Source organism: Monodon monoceros, unplaced genomic scaffold (genome assembly GCF_005190385.1).
Source record: "Monodon monoceros isolate NGI ecotype Baffin Bay Population unplaced genomic scaffold, NGI_Narwhal_1 Super_Scaffold_16, whole genome shotgun sequence".
NCBI classification, from domain to species: domain Eukaryota; kingdom Metazoa; phylum Chordata; class Mammalia; order Artiodactyla; family Monodontidae; genus Monodon; species Monodon monoceros.
The window spans coordinates 11,276,712-11,302,010 of NW_021703772.1; the positions used below are offsets into that span (position 1 = coordinate 11,276,712).

Genomic DNA, 25,299 nt, shown 5'->3' on the forward strand with positions numbered 1-25,299 from the left:
GCCCTCCTTTCCAGCTCTTCTCTGGCGACTCCGTTTGCTCATTCTCAGTCTAGACTGTGAAGACTATGCTCCTCCCCCACTTCCTCCTGTGTCTGGATTGTCCTTCCTTCACCATGTACACTGGGTGAATTCCTCTTTCAACAACATCCAATTCTTTCTCCAGTACCATCAACCCCGCCACTAGCCACTGTCTCTTTTCTGAACTACAGGTGTAATCTCCAAATTACTCTCCACGCTTCACCCTTATCCCCGATAAATTCCCTTTTCCACACAGCAGCTAGAGTTTGGACCACATCATGCCCGAGCTGACAACCCACCAATGGCTTCCCTTCGTGCTCTGGGTTTGTCTTAATCCCTTACCCCAGCCTACAAGGCTCTACATGATTGACCCCCTCCCCTTCCCTTCATCAGCCCCACCCACCAGCCACACTTGCCTTCTTTCCATTCTCAAATACATAAAGCATGTTCCAACTTGCACACTTTTGCCCTCGCTGCTTTCTATGCCTGGAATAAAGTTTTCCAAATCTTTGCACAATTGATTCCTGCTTAACTTTCAGGTAGAAAATTAAACCTCACCTCTGTAGAGTGATCTTTTCTGATCACTCACTCTGAAGTAGCCCTTAGGGTATGGTGTTTGTAAACACCAGAATTTTGCTTCTCCGTTGGCCCTTATTGTTTTTCTCTCTCCCCCTCCTTGGGAGTTGAGTCCTACCTGCCTATCAGTGCTGTGTGCCTGGTGCCCACCACAGTGCCAGGCACACCCTCAGTAAACACCCACTCAGAGAAAGAAAGGGAGCTCTGGAGGCTGACTCTGACCAGCTGGCTTCCTCCCCATCATTCAGAGTCAATTACTCCCTTACCTGTGCAAGCAGCTGCCTTTTACATGATCTCACTGGTACATCAACACAATCACGCACGTGCTTGTTTACAAGACCTTGCAGTTCTAGAGAGCAGGAGCCACATGTTTTGATTTTGAATTCCCAGGTCTTTTCACAGTATGAGGCATCAATTAATATTTGATGAATGAAGGACCATCCTCTTTCCAGGGGATGACACCAGGTGGTCACGTCCCCAGGAATCCATTTAAAGCCATTTACAAGGCCAGCGAGGATGGGTATTGAACAGTGTCTCACGTGAGGTATTAAGGGTCAGACACCGACGACCTGACACTTCCCTTCTCATTAAAGTACGCAATTCACCCGTGTCCTTAAGCTTCTGGCCAAAGACATTCTTCACAGAAAACTCACAAAATAAAGGAGCAAAGCTGCAAACCAAAAGCACAATTGCATCTTCTAGAAAGATTTTAAACTGGAATGCTTTTTAAAAAGGTACCTCATCTAAAACAGTAGGGAAAGGAAAGCCCCATAATAGTCATACAACAAATTTCATTCAAAATTAAATCAGTGATTTTCATAAGGGATGCCCAAGTGACCTTGCTTCTGGGAGGTCACCAGAGCGGATGATGGAAACTCAAGAGAATAAAGTCATCTTAAAAGCCAAGTGGGTTTTTTAAACCCACGCTAACATAAGATCACGCTAATGCCCTTTTAAAAAGACATTAAGATGATCTCCCAATTCATCTAGAGTTTTTTTTTATTGTGATTTTTGTGGCTTGTTACAAAAAAGTGCAGTAATTAGATACAAGCAAAACTGAGCTACCAAAAAATATATATATAGGCCCCATAGTTGGACAATAAAAAGAAAACCTTTGGAATGAGGTACCTAAAATGTCTAATCTATGTGGATACTTCTTAACACCCTCCATCTAAGTGTCTCAACAGGCCAGAAACTCGGCTTCCAAAGAGAAGACTTACCCCCGGTGCTTCCCACCAGCTCCACACTTGCAGACCGAGCTTCACCCAGCCCCACCTAGCCCCAGGGGCAGAGCCGCTGCTCAGTTCCATCACCAGCCTCTTCATCCTGGGGTAAAAAGACTTACCAGCAGAACCAAAGCAAGACCAAAGAGATATGCCTAATTCCCTGGGACCCAAGATCTTCAAAATGACTTTTGACTATTTTTCAAGGAGAGTATTCGTGGATATTCTTTTCCCTTTGAGCTATTCTGACACAGGACAGAATAAAGAAATTAGAAACTAAGAGCCACTGAAAGGAACAAAAAAGGGGTGCCTGGGACACATCACTAACCCACCAGGAGCCAGCAGGTAGGACCAAATCTTCATCAAACACTTCTCAACGAGACCATAGGATATGAGGCTGAGTATTTTTACCCAGAAATCACCAGCTCTGTAATTGTTCGTAAGACTCTGGGAATAGAGGGTGGGAGGCTATAATTACCACTGGTGGCTCTACGATGCCTTTTAAACTTGAGGTCAGAAAAGAACCTGAGTGTTGTAAGACTGATGGGCTAGAATGGGTCAGGAGGCTGTGATAGATGGAAGATGTACATTGATTGGGGAGTTCAAACAGGTAATTGAAGGGATAACATAAAGGCCTTAAGGGCAAGTGACCAGTATCACTATTTGTCTTTTTCTTAATACAAGAATTGGTGCCTTGGAACAAGCGTTGAGTGGGCACGGCAGGCAGAGCCATCTGGTTTTGTCCATATCACAGTGCAGCTGTCTGCCTGTCAGTAAGTCACTAAACTTCTCTAAACAGCCATTTCCCTTGTAAACATTGGGCTCAGGCTCTCCCAAGGATCCGTCCAGCTCTTAATTCTTCTGTGAGTTTAATGATAATACAGAATGATCCATTTTAACTAAAAATTATTCTCTACATATATGTTCATAAAGGGAATTACTGATTTATCTAAAGAGGGCAGAAGTTACTTTTATTTGATCTGGATTGATGGTTTCATTTTTTTTTAACTTAATGTATACAACTATGTAATTGTGAAATGATTTCAGTCAAATTTACTTATATGATGAGGTTAAGCAGACGATGCTAGAATTGTAATTTAATATATAAGCATATAGACCCAAATTTTATTCTTAAAAGTTAGACCAGACCTAAAAGAAATTTAGACTCTGAACAAGTAAAAACTTGAAAACAAAATCCACGATAATAATGAAGGTATAATAATAGTCACCACTTACAGAGGGCATACATACATCAATCTAACTTAATTCCAATGATAATCCTGACAGATCAATATCATGATCTACATTTTACAAAGGGAAAAACTAACGTTCAGGGAAATTAAATAAGCTGCTAAAGGTGCAAGGCTTTCTGAGGTGTGGAGCTGGAATTTCGATCTAGATTTGAGAGTTTTTATAGCCCATGTTCTCAGTTACTGCACTGCCAACACCAGCAGGGTCACAGCAACAGTGGATTGCTGGATAAACTTGGGCAAATGGTGAGGTAGGGGTGACCAGACGCCTCCATATATTTTAGCAGTAACTACCAGCACTCTTCATTCTCTCTGGATAAGGACAATCAATTTATCAGGAAATATTTGAGGCCAGCTAAATTCTTTCTTGATTTGAGCTGTGTCAGTGCTCTATCACATTAAAAGCAGCAAAGAAACACAGATACCAGGTTCTTTCCAAGCCGAGGATAGGACGATTTTCCCTTTGTACCTTAGCTAGTCCATCCCTTGCTTTTCTCACTGCCGCTTGTAGCTTCTCTTTCGCGTCCCATGCCACCTCAACCCAAACGTGACCCGGTAAAAGTCGTGAGATTCTTTCATCACAGACACAACCTACCTGGTGTCTTCAACCATGTTATCAGAGCATCTTATATAAAGTCTGAGAATACTCGTCAATAAAGTGCTGAAACAATCAATTATGACCAGACTGCTCATAACATCACTTGAGCAAGTGGATAATATTTGCTAAGTGGCTGATGGCAAAAGCCATTCCAGGAAGGGAAGCAGTGGAACCGCCAGCCACATCATCATTGGGAAATGAGTCACAGGGACCCATTTCATCACCCCTGGGAAATGAGTCAAAGGAATTCAATTTAGGATGACATATGTATTTAGTTCACTTGTTGAACTGTTCCAAAAAAAAAAAAAAAGAATGAGTGACTACTTGCTAGCACTGGTTTGGTGCTAGGGATACAGAGGAAGTCCCCATAGTCCAGTTAGGGGAGATTAAACATTTGAATGACTTACCCGGGCATAGTTATTTTATTTTTGAATTCTTAATTGTGATATCATTCACATACATTTTTCCTTTTTAAAGTGTACAATTCAGGACTTTCTTGGTGGCGCAGTGGTTAAGAATCCACCTGCCAATACAGTGGACACGGGTTCGAGCCCTGGTCTGCGAAGATCATGCCGCAGAGCAACCAAGTCTGTGCGCCACAACTACTGAGCCTGTGCTCTAGAGCCCACGAGCCACAACTATCCATTCTATACAGACTAGCTTGCATAAAATGCAGATTCTGATTACTATCCTGGGATGGGAATTTACGTGGCTAACAAGCTCCCAGGCAACGTCCAGGCTGTAGGTCCTCAGATCACACATTGAGTACCAAGTGGCCATAATCATCTTTAATGCAATAGGTGCAATATATATGCTTTAGAGCAGCGGTCCCCAACCTTTTTGGCACCAGACACGGGTTTCGTGGAAGACAATTTTTCCACGGACGTGGCTGGGGATGGTTCAGGCGGTAACGTGCGCGATGGGGAGCGGTGGGGAGCGGCAGGTGAAGCTTCGCTTGCTTAACTGCCACTCACCTCGTGCTGTGTGGCCCAGTTCTGGTCCACAGCCTGGGGGTTGGGGACGCCTGATTTAGAGAATTCCAAACTATTTTACACTAACTTTACAACAAGTACTCCTACACACACATACCCCATCCTTTATTCAAATGCTGAGAGGACAAAGCTGTCCAAAGTGCAGCAAATAGCAGCTTCTCCATCGATACCGAGTTCCCACAACATAAACGCCTCTCTTTCCTGCTTCCTTCAGCTTCTGCTCAGCCTTAGCCCTCAGTCTTACATTCTACTATCCTTTCAAGGTGGCTACTCCTTTATATGTCTGCCTTAGGCTGGACTGAGATCCCTCCTACTCTCCAGAGCCCTTTTCCCTGCCCTTGGCTTGCGTGTTTGCATACATCAGCCTTCCCCCATCTAGACGATCAGTTCTTCCAGGGCACTGTGGTGGAGAGGTTCTGAACATCTGTTTGGAGAGTTCTGCCACTTACTTTCCTTGAGCAAGTAAACCGCCATATTAGCCTTAGTTTCGTCTGGTAAAACAGAAGTCACATAAAGTTGTGAATTATAGGAAATAATGTTTACAAAACATTTAGCAAAGTGGCACCAAATTAACACCGACTAAATGGAAGCTACTATGACAATGACGTACAGCATTCAGTATAATCTTTCACATGAGAAATTCTCAAACGTTACTTAAAAAGTCAAAATTGTTCTGCATTTTAAAAGGTATTATTTCTGAATAGGGGAAACTGAAAATATTGGAAGTCTCTGCATGGCGCACTAGGATTTGCAAGGTCCTCTAATCTAAAATTTCCAGTTTAGGGGCTTCCCTGGTGGCACAGTGGTTGAGAGTCCGCCTGCCGATGCAGGGGACATGGGTTCGTGCCCCGGTCCGGGAAGATCCCACATGCCGCGGAGCGGCTGGGCCCGTGAGCCATGGCTGCTGAGCCTGCGAGTACGGAGCCTGTGCTCCGCAACGGGAGAGGCCACAACAGTGAGAGGCCCGCATACCACAAAATAAATAAATAAAAATAAAATAAATAAAATAAAATAAAATTCCCAGTTTAGGATGCTGACATCTTATCTGGAAAGCCTGGTAATTCCTCTCTTCTCTGAGGGAGCTACCCAAATATATTTAGTAAATGAAAAGAACAATAAGGCTTGAAAGGAACTGTATGGTTCTAAAATCGTTTACTACTGTATTCTATAAGTTTACAGTATTCTTCGGTGATAGCCTTATAGAAATTTAGTCTGAATTGTTATTTATAACCATAAGCATTAAAATGTTTGAAATTCTATGACTCCACAAAATTTTTAGTTCCCTCATCAAAAATTCTCTCTTAAAAACCTTAAAGGTTTTTAAGAAGAGCATACTGCAGAGATAACATTTGAAGATAGAACAGTCAAGAAACTTGCAGAACTGGTAAAAAGAGCGATCCAGACTCAAGAAGCACATCAAATTCCAAGCACAAAATAAAAATAAACACCCACATCCAGACACATCGTAGTGAAACTAATACCCTGCCCCCCCAGGCCCCCACCAATAGCCATTTCTAGGTTGCTATGTGTCGCAACTACAGGGTAGGGAGAAAAGATGAGCTTCTGAGCCTGAATAATGATCAGTTCAACTAGAGTATCTGAATACATTCATCCTTCTCTAACTAGTTTAAAGGGGAAAAAAATTATGGAACTAAGAGGAAATTTCTAGATTTGAAATTCCATTACAGATGACGTTATTCAGCCTCAAAGTTAAATGACATTAGTAACAATAGAAAAGTCCTTGATTGTGCCTCTGTAATTTCATAACAATATACAATGTAATAAATAAAAATACAGACTTAGGTGATCCAATTAATAGTTCCAAGTTAACTTTTAGAACAATTCATAAATGAGAAAATTCAACTAGTAAACTATGGTAAAATCAGCTCCACCAATAAATAAAGATAAGGCATTATTTCATATGCCTTAAATTAGCAATCATTAAAAGGAATTCCCTCTGACAACTGGAGATTGAAGAAAGAATGGCCCACATGTCTTTTTCGTATTTATAAATATTAAAATAATCCCTTTAAACAGTAATTTAGTTGAGAGGATAAAATGTTAATCCTTATAAGCCATCAGTGTGTTTTTTTTTCAGAATTTATTCCAAGAAATAACACAAATGAAAGGTTATATACAGTAAGGTACTCACTTAACATTAAACTATGAAAAATGCTAAATGACCATGAAGACTACATAGCAATACAGAAAATATCTGAGACGTACCCAAGTTCTTAAGATGTACACTCTTCACTCAGCAATTCCATTTCTAAGAAGCACGAGGCCAAACCCCAAGTGTGCAGAAGTATAGGTAAAATTTCTGATGTTGAAAAATTGGAAACAATCTAAATGTTTATCATAGGGATGAAACATCACTGTAAGAGAATACAGATCTACATTTGAAATTGAAAGAAACCCATGATATATTGAGGAAAATGTTACAAAGTAGTAAGCATAGCATGATTCCATTCTGGAAGAAGTCTTTATATTCTTATACATGCAACAAAATCCAGAAATACTTACAATATACCTGCACAGGATTATAGTTTTTTAAAAAATAATTTTCTGTATTTTCAGATTCTTTACGGTGAGCATGTATTATTTTTACAATCAGGAAAAATAATAAATGTATTTCCAATTTGGAAGAAAATTATCTGGGAAAAGTACAATATTAAAAATTAACCAGCTATGATCACAATGCAAAATTTCATATGGGCAAAAAGCAAATACGGAGAGAAAAAAAACAAAATTAGATCGTTGGGGATAAGAACGCTGAGTTTGAGTTCCATTAAATGTTTGTGAAAGTTTTTTTTTTTTTTTTAAACTCACACTCTTCTTATTAAAACTGCTGGAACTAAGAGCTTCAAGGGGGGAATACAATATGAGAGGATGAATCTTAAAGTCAGATAGACTTCTAGTCCTGCCACTTACTAAACAGCTGTATAATCTCGTTAAAGTAGACACCTAAATGCCAATTTTGTGACAAATACTGCCTGGAAGTTGTTGTGGCCATTAAACGAATATCAATTATATGAGGTGTACCTCACTAAGTTGGTAATTAACAAATAGTGGCCATAACATTAAACTATATGATGTTGTTGATACCTGGTACTTTCAACCTACAAAAACACAAGTTTCTTATGTTCAACCGAACAGCTGTTATTCTGAAATGTCTCATTCCAATTTCCAAAGCTTAACTGTTCTCTAAACATGTATACCAAACGACTGACGTTCTACCATGTTTTACCATTTGGAAGAGATCTCACTTTAAAGCTGGGGAACTGGCATCTAACTTACCTGCTTGAATGCCAGTTAACGGCAGAATTTAAGACTGAAACACAGGAAACTTGACTCTGGTTTAGTACTTTCCAGAGTCCCAATCCTAAAGTTCAGTTAAAAAAAAACAAAAAAACAACCATTAGCATACTACTTAAGAAAAAAGAATTTGAATCTTTCCTCATTAAATGAGACTAAAATAAATATTAGTTTCCCCCTGGTGGGAGGGGAGGGAAGAGCGGTGGGAGTGGTGGTGGAATTACTGATTCTAAGGAAAGTAAATTTTCTTCTGGGTTCTGGTGATGATTAATGAAAATAATTTAAACAACAAAAATGACAGAATAACTGAGACGGATATACAAAAAATAATGGTGACTACTACCAGGAAATAAGATTAGGGGTGTGAAAATCTAAAACTAGTTCACTATTTGCCTTTTAAATTTCAATAGGTAGTAGAGTAACTAAAATCCAATTACAAAAAATACTGTCTTAAAACCAAGCTAGACCAACATGGATTTCGAGAACATCGAAATATATGGAAAAATAACCAAGTTAAACAAAGAGAACCAAGTTATAAAACCATACATTTAAAATAGGGAGGACAGTGAGAGGCATTTAGAGAAAGAGGTATATAAAATAAATGTTAACATTTCTGAAAGACTATAAAAACACAAGAAACTGTATTTCTCTGGGATGTGGGAATCAAGTCCCAGGAAGGAGGCATACTTTTTCACTTTGTATACTGCATACTTTTTAAACATCATAAACATGTATTATTCTATGGTAACATATAAAAAAACCTTTAAAGTCTTTAAAAACCCTGACTGTACCCACAGCATTCTATGAAACACTATAGCATCAATTCGCAATCCTCTGCTGCCTTTTACTTAATGGTCATTTAGTCAAAATCAGAGGCTCCTTGGGGTGTTTGCTTTCTCTGTCCCTCAAGATTGAGGGAAATGTTGAGAATTTAGTTTAAGTTTTAACTCTCATTGCCTAAACTGTAATTAAAAAATTAATCAATGGACATCTGAATCACCAATTTTATCTAGGATCACTTTTCCTTGTTACAAAAGCCTGAGTCACTGCACTGTTTTCATTAAACTCTACAGCCCTGTGAGTTGGACAAAAGCACAGATTTCAAAAATATAGGTAAATATATATTGAGTTTTTATCCACTGGCATAAAATAAGCAAAATACATAGAGGTTATCAAGTTTGAAAGAAAAATACATTTTTGGCAAGAGTCTTCACCAGAAAATATCATCATAAATTCAAATCCTACAGGACTCCAAAATTAGAACAGCTAAGAGGTGGCATAAGAAGAGCCCTTTTATGTCTACTCAGGATTTGCCAATTCAAAGCCCTTAAAACACGTTTGAACGTTTGAGGCTCAGGACACTGTGAGTGGTAGGCTAGTGGCCACCTTGAGAGTGTGAATACCCTTCAAACTATATAAAATCGGAATTTTTAAAACACTCTGATGGTCAAACAAAACACAACTGCAGACAGAATTCAGAGTATATGCCATGAATGTGCAACCTCTACATTAGCACAATAACTGGACTTTTTAAAACCAGAATTCACAATACTTGGGTCTTTCCAGATTAAATACTTCAGTGCCCAGTACGCTTCTAGAAGTAAACTAGTGTTCAAATATTTTCTGGATTAACAACATAAAACAAAAGGTTCTTCAAATATTGGATACAATCACCAAATAACCAGTTTATTTAATGAACTGAGTTGTGGGATTACACATCAGTGCTGTGTGCTGGAGCTGGCCTGCAAAGAAAGACTGGTGTGTGTCTCTTTCTAATGCCAAATTTAATGATATCAGATTGGAAGGTGAAATCAGCCATGGTGAGAGTATTTATAACCACAATGTCAGTAAACACTACAAAACAGGGCACTTTTTCATAAGAGAAAAGCATTCACCAGCACAATATATGACCAGTACATCTTGGTCATATTTTCATTTGTTCAAATATACTACATAAAAATTTTAATGAATGACGTTTTAAAATATACAAAGAAAAAATTTTAACTAATGAAGATAAATTCAATACAACAGGCTAATGTAACACAAATGTTAGTAACAGCATCCTTTCAAAAGTAAATTTTACTGTCTAGGGCACAGCACAAAATAGGAGTCCCTGTGATACTTCAGATGTCTCTTTAGTTTAAAACCTGATCCACTAATTATCCCATTAATTTACTTGTAAAGTTTAAGTAAAACCCTAGAGAATAAACCGTACTGATTTCAGCAAATTATGAAGAGAACCCAAATTAAAAATGATTAAGTTTAATTAGGTATATAGGATATAGAAAGTAATTCTCTCAGAATTTCCTAAGATTTTGTAAAAAATTGACTTACACATAAATGTAGACAGCATTTTAATCCAACAATATAATATTTGCTCCCCAGAGCAAAAGCTCCGTCATTAGCCTGTGCCTTGCTTCTTTCATCCTTAAAGTATGAGTCCACTTTAAGGACTGTATGAGATAATACACGAATGCATTTAGCAAGTTTCTGATACACTGAAAGAGCTTAATAAGCCACACTCTGTAATACCACCACCAGGTTCTTTTCAAGTCATTATTTTTGAAGAAATATATCTTTATAAACTCCCCTAGAGATTAATTTTCTGATGTAAGCCTGAGACTACAAGTGGAGGCCAAACATGAGGTGAGTCATTCTGAACATGAGTTCAGCAGAGGAGCACAAATGTATGGACAAGGAGGCCCCAGAGGGAAGGCACAGGCCGGCCTGAGGACGGCAGCGTGTTCTGCGGTGTGTGCCAGCAGCAGCAGCAACAGAGCCAGAGCTTTCTGTGGTGACTATGTACCGTAAGTTACCTTTTACAAAGTCACTCTGTCTTCAAAAGAATTTTAAAACATTCTGTTTCAATGAGAAGTAACAAGTGCTCTCTCTAAAAATGAACAAGGTATAAAAAAAACACTGGGGGATAAAACCATAGCAAACCTCCTTCTTAAGAAGTAAACACATTCCTTTAATTGTAGCCGACTTCCTGGAGGGTAGTGATTTCTGCTAGAGAAATCCAACTTTCATTTTATATTATATATATACATATATATATATACACACACAGACACAAACAAAGCTAAAATTCTTTGTTAACTATAAGCATAGGAGAGAGAAGAAATTATTCTTCGTTTTGAACTTTCTTTAGCAAGGTGTTTCAATTTTTAAATAGCTATTTGGTACTCCCCCAAAACAATTAAACAATTTCAAAGTGGTCAGAATAGTAAATAATTCCTAAATAAACACTCATAACCAGGAGTCAGAACTTGTAATATCCCTTTTAAAAAGGAGCTATTCACTAATTTCATCATTATTGAAATACGGTCAAATAAAAAAGAAAACCCAGAAATCAGTGTTTAAAAAGTTTACAATTTCAAATGAAATTTCAATTCTCCCCACCAAGCCAACAAAAACACTTAGAAGTTCAGGGAGTAGTATATTTACCCTGAAACTAAACACTGTTGTTCCAGAAAATATAAACGTAAAGTGTAGTGTGGTCTCAGGACCCTTGAGGGTCCCCCCAAAACGCAAGGTCAAAACTATTTTCATAATACGAAAATGTTATATGTCTGTTTCACTCATGGTTCCACAAGTGCACAGTGGAGTTTTCCAGTGCCCACATGCCATGTCACATAAAAAGAACTGTCATGCAGAAGTAGTATGAGAATCCCACTGCTTCTATTAGGCCAGATATTAAAGAGATGTGCAAAATGTAAAACAATGGTCTTCTAAATAACATTTGTGGAAAACAGTAATTTGTCATCAAAAAGGGTATTTATGTTAACATGTAATGGGTTTATTATCATTATATTTAAATGAATAAACATGTTTTTAAAAGATCTCAGTATTAATTTCTAATACAACAAATTCTGAGCGATGTAAGTTACATAAACAAAAGCTCTTTGGGGATCTTCAATAACTTAAGAGTTAATAATAGTCCTGAGACCAAACTGTTTCAGAAATCTTGGTACTGTGACAGGAAAGCAGCCAGTTAGTTACTGCTTCCATTTTACCAATTGACAGGAACTGTACCAACAAGGACGTGTACTGGGAGCAGGGCAAGTCACAAGTAAAGAAAGCACCGATGTGCTGCTTCACATTTACAGAAAGAATTATTCGACAGAAGAAAGTGATTACCTAATCTCTATTTTCACAAAAATGAGAGAAAAATATGCCTTTAAACTTATCAATAAAGTTTGTCACCCTAAAAGAAAAGAAAATTTTCTTTCCTCAGCAAACACAGGAGAGAAGACCTGATTCGACTAGTAAATCAGGAAACTCGAGTCTTCATCCTTACCACCTCTGAGTATTTTCTCCTCTTCAGTGCTCAACACAATTCTGATGGTCTGTGCAAAACCAGAAGCAAATCTGAATATGAAAGTCTAACTGAAGAGTTTAATCCACATCAAATCTGGATCACTTCTTACAATAAGCATTTCAATTTCACAAGTTTTCATTTAAAGTCAACAAGAGTTCCCACTTAATTACAAACCTCAAGATTTACCCAGAAAAAAATAGTCTTTAAAATTATTTTATTAACAACTGTTTAATTTACTTGTTTCTTAGATGGAAAGCCTGGTAGGTTAATTGAATAAGGGCCTACAATTTTATAGCATAACTTTGTACATGAGTTGATTGGGACCCAATACAATCTAAAACATAGGAATTCAAAGACATTTCTTAAGAATTCCCTCCATGAAAAGGGGTCTGGAAGGACACCCCAAAAATGCAAACATTTCAAGTATACACCAAGACACACCCAGACCTTTGCAGCATTCATTTAATTCTAAGAGGCATACTGCTCAGAAAAGGGGCAGAGATTTCCCAATTTTCTTGCTTATCAAAATAGTTCAGATAACCATACATTCAGCTAGATATGCACTGGACAGCAATGTTTCAAGAAGTCTGGAACTCTACACAGATTTTAATATAGTATGAAAACAACTCCTGTAGTCACCATTCGAAAAGGTATTCAACATGAATAAATAATGTTTGAGGAAACTGGTGTTCACCTCTTTTAATACCAAGCTTTAGAAACAATTTAAATCATTATAAGAAAAATTTTCAAACATGTATCACATATTTATATACGTAACCTCACCTTTTCTTGATGACACAGAGTCACAGTAATAGACAATTATCAGAAGAAGATGTAATATACTGATGCCCTCTAAGCTGGGCTGGCTGTCCCTACACTAACTGGTCTTTGACAATATATGCTCTTTTGGTCTGGGAAATCTATTAATCAAAACTTCACATAAAGACAAATGCATAAGCTCTAACGTATAGACATTGTGACTTATATGGGCTGCTCAAAGGCATTTTTTTAAGAAAAATATTACAAGTTTCTCAGTTGTGTTCTGTTTTGATGAGATTGCCAGATTATCACTGGATGAATGAGGCATTATATATTTAAACAAGTTCATTTGAATATTAACATAAAGCTATAACTAAACATTAGTATTGTTGCCTTTTTAAACAAAGTATTCTATAACTTTAAGGTAACACTGGGTTCCAGTTTCTTTCCCTCTAGAAATGAACATAAACAAATGTCCTATTAATATCAGTTTGTCCAAACAAAGAAAACTGAGGTGCAATCATGTCACAGTTAATGCATGTCTGCTTCCAATACATTCAAAGACAGTATTTAAAAAAAAAAAAAAAATCAATAGTTAAAATAAGCCTTTTGCAGTCTGAGAATTCAAGATACTTTAAAAAATTTGTAAATACACATACATGCAAATTCTTCATATATACAAATTTTCACAAAATTAAGAAGTTGCAAAGAAATCAGAAGGGTTACGGTGAATCTAACAAGCTACATTTAAATGCTTTACCACTGACATATTCCTGAACATAGCAGTTTTAATAAATTTTCTACATGGCCTTTTTATAAAATTTTCTCTTTTAGACATAAAAGTTAGTCACTAGAAGTCTTCTGAAATTCTAATTTAAGAATTCAAGATGTTCTCAATTCACTACTGATATTTAAGGCCACTTTGGTAAAGGCATTGCAGCAAGAACACAAAAACAATAGCATATTTTCTAGTATTTATTTTTTTTCACCTGCAAACTGTAGCAAAACATGATCAGCTTTATTCTGCAGACAGGTATCCCTCTACATTTTTAAAGAATTTAGGCATGTATAAATAGAAGAGCTCTTTAGAAAGGAAAAATTCAAGAATGAATAAAACCTTCCAATTCTGACTCTGTAACTTTCCAGAAGCAATGGTTAAAGTGATTTTAGGTCATTCATTCCAAGATATATGACAGCACCTTAAAAGTGGCTGATCTATTTCCCCAGTAACATTTCTCACATAACAATGTGTTAAAGTTACAAATACTGATATGCACAAATAACTAATTTCTAAGAAAAATATGTACAGTACTGCAGCATAATGAATGTGGTATCTGCAATAACTTAATATTAGCCAATTTTTAATATACATGATACCGCTACTTTTTTTTGCCAATTCACAGGTTAAAAGTTGTTACTGGAGCCCTCTGTTTTGCACATATTTCCTGGTGTTTAATACACAATGCAGGCTTTTTAAAGACTTCTCTTGTGTTTAAAGCTAAAATCAGTGAAACAAGACAACAGTGCAAGAGGCGGAGAGATGTAATGTGACCATGTAAAAGTTCGTTCCAGTAAAGTGTCTATATAAGGCTATAAGAAAGGATTGGTTGATGAGCTTCCTGTTGGAAATTGTCCTGTCGGTGCACCAGTCTAAAGGAAAACATAAGACAAAATAAATAAATAAGAGTGTGTGGAGAAAATATGAAAATATTTAATGTTATTTAATTAAACTAGATTTAATTAAATAGCATTTAGATTAGGAATTATTTCATAATTATTGGCAATCATATTTATTCATTATTGTTATTAGCAATATACTGTTAATAAAGCGATAGGTTTTCAGGCACTGTGTTGTGCCTATTTATATCCATTATTTCATATAATTCTCGTAATAGATTCTAAGAAGGGACCTGGCCCTAAAAAAATGCATTTATGATTCAAACCAAACCTGACTCCAGGATTCCTTTTTCACATTGTTCACTAAATCTACAGCCTCTCATAAAGCATTATTTTGACAAGAAAGCAGACAAGTTTCATGTCTAAAGTAGCTTATTAACTGTCAGTGCTTTGATTTGCAACTGATTAATGTGTTTTCTGGGGTATTTTTTTGAATTTTATTTTTTTATACAGCAGGTTCTTATTAGTTATCCATTTTATACATATTAGTGTGTACATGTCAATCCCAATCTCCCAACCAATTCATCACACCACACCCCCAGCCCACCACTTCCCCCCTTTAATGTGTTTTCTTAAAAAGGGATCGTGCACAATGGCTGCCTCAGATTTGTATAATCTTGCAGAATACCAAAGAGCATCTAGGAGGAATCACATCCTGCTTTTCCCAATTTGAAAACAATGCAACAACTTAGAAAGTGCTTAAAATTGCATCTCACTTACCATAAAAGGATTACTAGATACTCCAGCAGCTGCAACTTGACCAAAAGGGGTTACCACTGGCTTTGTTTGTCCAAATGCTGCAAAACCTGCACCTTGTTTAAAAAAACCCACCAATTATAACCATACCTTTGAGACAATCTGATGCTTATAAAGCTTCATGAGTTTCAGAAAAATTCCTACCAGAGCAACAATAATAAAAAAAATCAATGTTAAACTGTTGAGTCTCATGCTCTTTCAAATAGCAGTTAAACTTCCACTGGCATGTCTTAAAGAACTTACATTGACTCTCCAGAAATGGTTAATTCCAGTTTGTCTCAGCTACGTAAATTGCTGACAGAGGATTTAATGAAGAGATAAGCTTGTGACTATTTGAGAGGGGCTGTGATCCAGGTATTTCAAACTTTAGCAAATGAGTGAAATGGGCTCCCCCGCAACCAAAAACAAACAAACAAAAAATCCAAAAAAAACCCCAAAACAAAAACTGGTCTCTAGTGAATTTTCCTGAAAACAAGTAACAAACTCCAACCACAACACAGTCACCTATTTAGAAAATGAGTTTATGTCACCAAAAAAACCCCAAAACAACAACAAAAAACGTACACAAAATGGAACAAAAACAGTTCTCCAATGCAAAATAAACAACAACACTCTAGGTCTATAAAGTTTCCTTTTAAAATCAAGAGGCATATTAATAACACAGAAGATATAAGAAAGACACTGGAGATTCTGAGAAAGAAGAGGTACTCTTTAGTCCCTGATTTCTCCTAAACCTATAATCTGGTCACAAAAACTACAAAATCACTCAATTTTCTGTGGCCCAAATCACCAAAGGCTTTTCTATATTTGTGTAGTAAACATTCAGCAGATAATGCTACAGCATTCTCTAGATAAGTCTTTTTGTCCAAACATTCATATTATGATACATAAAGGATACCTGCAGTGGACCTACAGCTAGCCAAATGTTAGATCTTACCATTGGGCTGTTGAGAAAAGGCTGTCTGCTGAGGGAAAGCTGCTTGGGCTGGGAAGGCAGGCTGCTGGAAGCTGCCACTAAAGCTGGTGGGAAGACTGTAGGGCGTGGGAGTCCCAAACCCCGCAGGCATGCTCATGGATGCAGTGCCGAAGGTCGCCGCTGGCAGGAGAAAAGAAAGGCTGGTCACTTACGAAGGGTAGGTTTTCGTATATATACGCATTCTCAACGTATGAAACAGACATCATTTACCTTAAAAACAGTATGATGTATTTTAAACTCCAAAACTCCCAACAAACTTAATAGTAAGTTTTAGCTCCAGTTTAACATAATCTATATTTGTTCTCCTGAAACCAATGACCAGAATGAAACTAATAAAGCTATCATTTGAAATCACAAGAAAACTTCTCAGAATAATTATATACAGTTTGAGTCTAAACAGCAGTCTACTTTTTAAAGTCCATCATCATGCAATTCACATGTATACTTGTATATACATTTTTAAGTTTTGTTTTGCTATATGCAGTAAAATAGTCAAACATTTAATTGTATCCAGTGAATTGTCTGCTATAATGTAATATATGTGTTCCTGGAAAAACATTTAAAACCTCTGCAAAAAATTCACTATAAATAAAACTTACAGGAGAAATGGGGTCACAAGGCAGGCCACTCAAAACCTATGCAGCCTTCTAACCCAAGGCAAAAAAAGGGGTGGGGCGGGGGGGCGGTCCTAATAAAAACACTAACACAATTAAACTGAAAACATATGGACTCCCATTCATTTTTTGGAAAGTAAATGAACACTGCTTTGGACAAGGGGTATAAGGAAGGTTAGGTTAGGACTGATGAGTTATAGAAACTGGGGCAGAGTACATAAAAATTAAACAAATAGTGAAATAAGCATTCTTACAAGAGACAAAGAATGTAAGGTGAAGGACACTGTGTCCAATAACTTCTCCATGGCTTGCCATGTCCAGCCACTATAACTTGATGGAATAAAGCATTCATTCACAAGTTGGGGAAATGCACGTGTGAAGTACAGCTATATATATACATGGTATGCTGCCATCACTCGCCCCATTTACGAATTACTTATGAACTAATTCACATTATTACATTATCATATTATTATATTATTTATATAAACAGACATAGTAGCAGAACAGTATATTACTTTTTGCTAGTGAAGATTCAAAATGGAACCTTCCAACTATATGTTGTAGGAAAAGCCTAAGTGAAATAAGAGCCAATAATGGTGCTTTTAATACAGAACACTAGAAATTATATACTGAAATATTTTCAGCATGATGCTATCAAAAAACATAATTCACTGAATTTCCTGATTTTAAGAAAAAATTACCAACTTGATTGCTGATTTAAGGCACAAGAAATTAATACTAAAAGTGCTACACAGAATTATTTTTTATTTAAAAAAAAAACTAAAAATCATGTTACGGATGTTGCCCAACGTAATTCTCATAATCCTAGTTTTTACAACAGTGCAATTCTCCGCAATGAACGTAATTAGATTTTCCAATTTTAAATATTACTTTTTATTATTGATAAGAAAAAAGGGGAACTAAGCCACTGGGAAGCAAGTGAATTAAAGAATAATAAGCACACTGCAAGGGAAACAGGAGGGTTTCAGAACAGACAACAATGCACTGACATAGCTTTGACAAATCACTTTTTAAGAAAGCAGTATAAAGCAAAAGTTGGATACAGTTAAGCAAAACCAAACTCCATGGAATAATGTGGTAAAATGGTTTGGTGCATCGAAAAGGTGTGTCACTCAAAGTACTATGAATTCAAACTTAAGAAAAATAATTGAGAAAGCTATTAACATTCTAATGTTACCATGGAGGTAAGCAATATGCTTTTCAGTATTAAAACGCCACAGAAGATTTTCATGTAACTTTAAATATAATGTATTCCCAATGCCACACATCCATGACCACTCCATTTTAAAACATGGAAAAAACTTAATTCCACATGCAGGGATCCAGAACACCAGCAGAAGCTTCCACAAGCAGGTAGACAAATTGCCACACAAATCTAGATATTAGTTGTGGCCACCTACCAAAATGAGCGTGAGGAAACACTTGAGAATGCATTGCTCCAGAAAGGCCTTATGGAAAGCCATAAAGAGACCAATGTCAATTAACTTATGAATAACTACTGGCAAAATAAAAGTAAATTTGTTTCATTAAAATGTTCTAAAATTAGAATATACTGTTACAAAGTAGGTAGCATAAGAATACATAATAAAGACACATCCAACAGTCTTTTTATTTCAACTATATTCATGACAGTAGTATTTACACTGTTTGAAATAAAGGGGAGATTAGAATACCAGAAAAACAAAATATCAAATGAAGAAACATTTAGGAAATCCATCTTTTAAACAAATAACATTTTTTTAACGTGAAGATACAATAATATCCATAAAAAGACTTTCTAGGCCTCACCACTTAACACCCAAAAATGCTATTCATAGGATCATCTAAAATGATCTAGCATCTACCTTTAGCATCTAAAAATTCAAATCTAAAAAACTAAAAATAAAATAAAACTCAAATCTTGGAGAAAGCACTTGAATAATGTTTGATTGTTTTATTTATGACTCCATACATTAACTAGAAAAGCCTAATGATAACTCAAGTGAATTAAATATTACGCAGGAAAAATTATTCAATGTAGTTCATTAGAAAGGCGAGCAGCACTTTCAGTTTAAAATATGATGGCTAAAAAGAGAGAGAAAAGAAAAATACATCTTGTGCAGATCTTACCTGGCATGACTGAGATCAGACAGGTTACATATAAATAAATGTAATTAACAGAAAACAAATTTAGGTTGTTAAGTACCAGAACCGCTGTTTTAACCATCTGGAGTGGGGTTGTTTCTAAAATATATGGCCATGCATTTTAAATTAACATACTTAACACCAACTAAATTTGGGGAAACAAGGCGATTGAGAGATTAGAGTGGTTCTGTCTTGGTTCTGTAGTTTTCTAATTACAGGATACCACAACTTCTTTAAGCCTCAGTTTCGTCATTTGCAAACGGGGTGGAGGGACAGGGATAGTATAATACATATCTACTTTACAAAGCTGCTGTGATTAAAAGTGCTACAGGGTGTTATTTTTTCTTGCTAACTTAAAAAGATGTTTACAGCGTGTTCTAAATTCAACAAAAGGCTGATTGAGGGGGAAGGGTTCTGAAACAAGCTTGGTCACTTTATCTCCTTTCTTAGAGCACTTTATAAGCTCTGAGAAATCCTGCATTAATAATACTGGTTAAATTTTGTTTAACTCAGCATTTCCCATATATATTTGGGCGTAGAATCCCTTTCCATGAAGCACTGATAACACCATCTCAGGACACATGTTCTACAAAATAAGCTTTGGCAAAAACTGACTTTTAGTCCACAGTGATTGCTAACCAGTATTAATTTCTGTACCTCAATCTGCAACAATGATGCCTAGTTCTGGGCTGCTATAAAAATATTTTAGACTTGTTTTAACAACTTTTTGATATATAATTCACATATCATACAATTTGTCCACTTAAAAGGTAGAATTCAGTGTTCTTTTTTAATGTTATTCACCAGGTGTACAACCATCATCACAATCTAATTTTAGAACATTTCATACCCCCCTCACTAAAAGAAATTCCATACCTATCAGCTCTCTATTTTGCCCCACCTACTTTCTATAGATTTGCCCATTCTGGACAGATTATAAATGGAATCATACATTATATGTCACTCTGTGACTAACTTCCTTTATTTAGCCTAATGTTTTCTAGGTTCATCCATGTTGTACCATGTATCAGTACATGTCATTACTTTTTATTATCAAACAAATTCCACTGTATGGCTATACCACATTTGGTTTATTCATCCATCAGTGGATGGACACCTGGGTTGTTTCCACTTTTTGGCTATTAGGAATAATGCTGCTGTGAACATTTGTATACAAGTTTTTGTGTGGATATATGTTGCATTTACTTTCCTATGAGTGGAATGAGCGGAACCAGTGGAAACAGTGCTGGTTTAGAAGCACTCCGGGTACTAACACTAGATTAGTCATTGATTAATTTTGGACCCTTAAGGCGGGGTGAGGGGGTGGGGGGAATCTTTTAAAATCATTTTTTCATTAAATGAATGTTAGAAAATAAAGGTACTCATTCAGGGACAAAGGAGAGATTTAAGAGTTATAAGAGAATTTCCTAATAACCAAAAATTATATTAACTTTATTAATTAGATTTAAGGGCTCAAGTGCTCTGGAAAAAGAATGCTAATTATAGAATCCTAAAATAAAAAAGGTCTTAGGCCACACTGGCTAGTCTACTGAAGGTTTCTATATAACATGGTAAAAGAAAGCCCAAAAGCTTTGTAAATGCAGGAAAAAAGTTATTACTAAAATGTGCATTTTAAGAATGAAATACATCAGTAAAACTTCTTAAATAGTTCACATTGAACTATTATCAGTACCCTCTTTCAAAAGCTACCTCAAATGGAATTTAACAATACTAATATATTTAAGAACACAAAATATTTCTAAAAATCTAATATTAATTTTGATGGTATGAAAACACTGGAAATACCTAAGCACAGTGTATTTGTCAAAGTGTTATTTATATTTCAGCTTCAGCAGAAACATGTTATATAGTTAACATTTACTTTGACTTAGTCAATTCAATAATAACCTAGTAAAGATGATCAATGTGCTAAATCAAAATGGTTTATAAGGGGAAAAAATTTTTTACCTTGACAGAAAAATTTGTGGACACAGTAGGTTTACCTTTCAATAAATTTTGCTTAGGCTAATATTAAAATTATATCATCTGAACATACTTTGTACACTTTATATTATTTCACATCCCATGTAGAACCTTAACTTTAAAGGACTTTCATACTCCAAATAATTGGGGCGGGGGGGGGGCCCTTAGCTCTAATAACAGAACCAGTCTGGAGGTACAGTCATGAAAGGAAAATAATAGGAATGATTTACCAAGTATACACAATAATGCAAAGACCATGCATGGTGATTTACATCATCTAATTCTCACAACATCCCTGCCAGAGAATAGTGTTCACATTTTACAGAAAAGGACAACAATAAGGTTCTGAGGAGTTACATCAACATAACCTTGGTCAAGGTATAACTTGAATTTCCATCCTTCAGTTGTCAAATGGGGTTATAATAGCTATAAACATCTCAACGGTATCTTGCAAATAATATATCTTCCTATCACTTTTCCTCCATTCATTAAAAAAATAATATACAGAAAGCATTTTTAGGATTACCTAGCAAGTAAATCTAAATCAGGATTTGAACACAAATCTGGCTGTACCCAAAACATACGCACTTAACTTTTCTAAGCCTCAGTTACCTCAGCTGTCAAAGAGTGATTAAAACATTTATTTGATGAGAGTTAAGAGGACTAAATGAGAAAACGTAGAAAACCCTGTGTCATGAGACATTTTATAAATTCATTCCACGAAGTCAAAATAATATGCTTAGAAACAGAAATATTACATATATCAAGTGATGTATAAATATTTTGTCCAAAACACAACAGAAATTTGAAACAATCACTGATTATGTATATTCAGATTAAAATAAACAATTTTTAAAAATCAAATTATGTGCAAAATTCAAATAGTTATTAAACATCTACTGTGTGAGATATCAACAGATTATGACTGAAGACATTTATATGAAAAGGAAAGTTATGGTTCAAACTCCCAATATCACATGTTCTCAAACCTTGCCAATGACAAAAAGATATGCTAGTAATTACCAATTCTAAACGGTGCAAATTTATTGTGATGTTACAAACACCTTAATCTCTCAAAATATCACATCAACAAAGGCTATAACTGAAGTTCAAAGCTTTAGTTGTAAAATTATCTAAATCTAAAAACAGAACTGACAAATTCAGTTTAATGGGTATTGGGCCATACCACATGCACTTGCTAATATTCCAAGGTACTGGCAAATAACTCTGGTGTTCAGGGTAGTAAGACAAAAATCAAAGAGGTACAATACAAGAAATATGTAGCTGGCTTACACTGTGAACCAAAAAAAGGGGGAGCGATAAAGAGGATTTTTTAAAAATTATCAGAAGAGAAAATATTCAAATGTTATACCACAAATTAAACCAGTTTCCCACAACCTAAAAAAATGTGAACACCTAAAAGAAATATGTACTACAAAAAGACCTCATTATTAAGATCTCATGTAATAATACCCATCTGTTCCTTGCAATCCCATGAAAAGGAAAAAAGCAAAAAAACTTACACATTTTTTTCTACTAAGATTGAGTTATAACCAATAATTGTGAAACCAGACCAACAAATAAGTCAGAATTACAATGTTCAAGTACCATCTCTGTCATATATTGGCTGTGGGCTTTAAGGCTTTAAGTCTCATCTCCATGCTTGGGCTTCCGCACCTGAAAAACGAAAGCTTTGAGTGGTGGGTGCTAGATAACTTCTCTGGTCCATTTTCAAATATTAAATTGAAGGATTTTATAAACTTTCAGCTACTATATGTCTTTACGGACAAAACTAATCCACTTTACAGTCACTTCAGTAAGAAAGGAACCTTATTTTCTGATGCTCTTCACATGGTGTCTTTGCAATATATACCTTTTCCAAAGCTTACTGTTCTATAATTTATATTTATTTCTTACCTGTTGCTCCTCTGGCATTGGTCTGAAATGGATTTGTAGAAGATGCCACAGAAGGACCAGCAGCAGCAACAAATGGATTTGTGGAAGGTGTAGCTTTAAAAAATTATAAAATACACTATAAAATCCTAACGCATTTGTATTCAATTATTTAAAGTATTTGTTCATATATTTATGAAGATAGAAAACTAGAGTTTTCTGATAATAAACTGGTGCTTTGATTGTCTTCTGGTATCCCTACGAAAATGCGATACAATATATATTAGGGTTCTTTATAAAAACCAGTATATATATACCAGAAACACGTACCTCCAAATGGAGCAGGCACACTTGAAGAAGCAGGCTGTGTCTGTGCAGAAGCACCCACTGGCACTGTTCCAAAAACATTACTGAAAACAAGTATTGAAAGAGTTCATGTTTTGAGGGGAAAAAAAAGCAACGGTAATCTATCTACAAGGTTGCCATAAAATATGGAAACAAATAATATTGAACATATCATGTATCACATCAGTTCTCAAACTTTAAGTCTCAGAACTCATTCACATTCTAAAAAATTATTGAGAACCCCAAAGAACTTTAAGTTGCTATATTTACCAATATATATTGTACATCAATTAAAACAAATTTAAATAATTTTATTCATTTAAAAATAACAATAAAGCCATTACATGCTAACCTAAGTAGCATTTTCATAAGTAACCATATTTTCTAAAACAAAAGGAACCTAATGAGAAGAGTAACACTGTTTGATATTTTTACAAATCTCTTTAATGGCTGGCTTAATATATGATCAATCTCTTGTGATATGTTGTTTAGGTTGATGCATATGAAGAAAAACTGGCCTCACATGGTAACATAGTTGAACAAAACAGGAGAATTTTAACACCTTTTCCAGATAACTGTGGATATTTTCCTTGACATCATACAAAAAACACCAGGGATAGTTTCCTAAAGGTTAGTTGCAATATGGAATTTGAAACCGTATCAATGGGCTTTTATGTAAAGTAACATCCACTAGTCTATCTTACACTTTAAATGAATCTTTTACTAACTTTATATCATTTGGAAAATAGTTGATGCAAATCTTCAAAATGTCAACATATTTCCCTATGCAAAATAAAAAAATTACAATCATTAATATCACCATCCATCTCATCAGAAAAGTAATGGGAAGCTTAATTTTAAGCCCACGGTGGCCCCTAAATTTTCCAAAATTCTACTATTTGCTTGAGAGTATGTATTTTAAGTAGTTATTTTCCTTAAAGTGACAGACTTAAAATTTCATTTTTGAGAAAATGTCTACCAAATATCGAAATCTGAATAACCATAGTCTGTCTATCAATCATACTTTCAAGAAAAAATGGTGTTCCATAAAACAAGTGGCTGGTTTATTCCACAACTCAAACAACCACACAAGCTGATTTTACTCAAGACAGCTTTATACTTCAGTATATAGCAGAACTACCTGATGCATACCTTACTTCAACACACAGAAAATTAAGAAGACATATTTAAAGGTCAAGACTTAAATTCCTTTACTGCTTCATACGGCATATTCATAATAAAAACTGCATCAAAAATATTCCTAAGTAAAACTGAATGTGTGGTGGTAAGGAATATAATGACTATTAGATGACTATTTGTACGGCTTGGTGCCAAAGCTGTAAATCAATGCTAAGGCACCAGCAAGTTTTACCTGTTATAGTTTTTGCACCATCAAAACAAATGTCAATTACTGAAAACATAAATAACCTCTCAGAATTATTATGAATTTAGGTTTTAACCTCACAGACCTTTTGAATGGGTCTCAGGTACTTCAAACATTCCATGGGTTACACTCTGGGGGACCACTTATGATTATAATGTAATACCAATAAACCATTTCATTACATATACCTGTCTATGTTTCCAGACTTTACGACCACATTGCTATAGTCCACTATTATATATGTGTAATGTAGACAACATTAGTAAAGCAAAAAATATATAAATACTCTAAATTTTATTCTTTGGATTCAATTTTTCCCATCTGCCATACAGAAAATTTGTTACTGAAGAGTGAGCCAAACTAGTTAATGTTACAATCCTGCCATTTCTCTCTGGAAAAGGTGCTAAAGGGAAATAAAAAGCTACTCGGATAACAAAAAAGAAGAGACAATCTGTAGGAATGGAAAACTAA

At 35.6% G+C, this 25,299-nt stretch overlaps 1 protein-coding gene across 7 annotated transcripts in view; it reads right to left on the bottom strand.

Annotated features, from left to right (window-relative positions):
- Positions 1-12,738: 12,738 nt before the first annotated feature.
- Positions 12,739-25,299, bottom strand: part of AGFG1 (ArfGAP with FG repeats 1) — a 70,273-nt gene continuing 57,712 nt past the window's right edge. Inside the window, exons 9-14 of one of the 7 annotated variants that reach the window (XM_029225470.1) lie at positions 23,430-23,509; positions 23,124-23,216; positions 18,500-18,547; positions 16,423-16,581; positions 15,450-15,535; positions 12,739-14,702 (exon numbers count right to left, since the gene is read on the bottom strand). In XM_029225470.1, coding sequence (XP_029081303.1) covers positions 14,643-14,702; positions 15,450-15,535; positions 16,423-16,581; positions 18,500-18,547; positions 23,124-23,216; positions 23,430-23,509 — 526 coding nt within the window. In that variant the 3' untranslated portion in view covers positions 12,739-14,642. Of the gene's footprint in view, positions 14,703-15,449; positions 15,542-16,422; positions 16,582-18,499; positions 18,548-23,123; positions 23,217-23,429; positions 23,510-25,299 lie in introns of all 7 variants that reach the window. The other 6 variants (XM_029225469.1, XM_029225474.1, XM_029225472.1 and 3 more) reach the window with 6 other exon arrangements.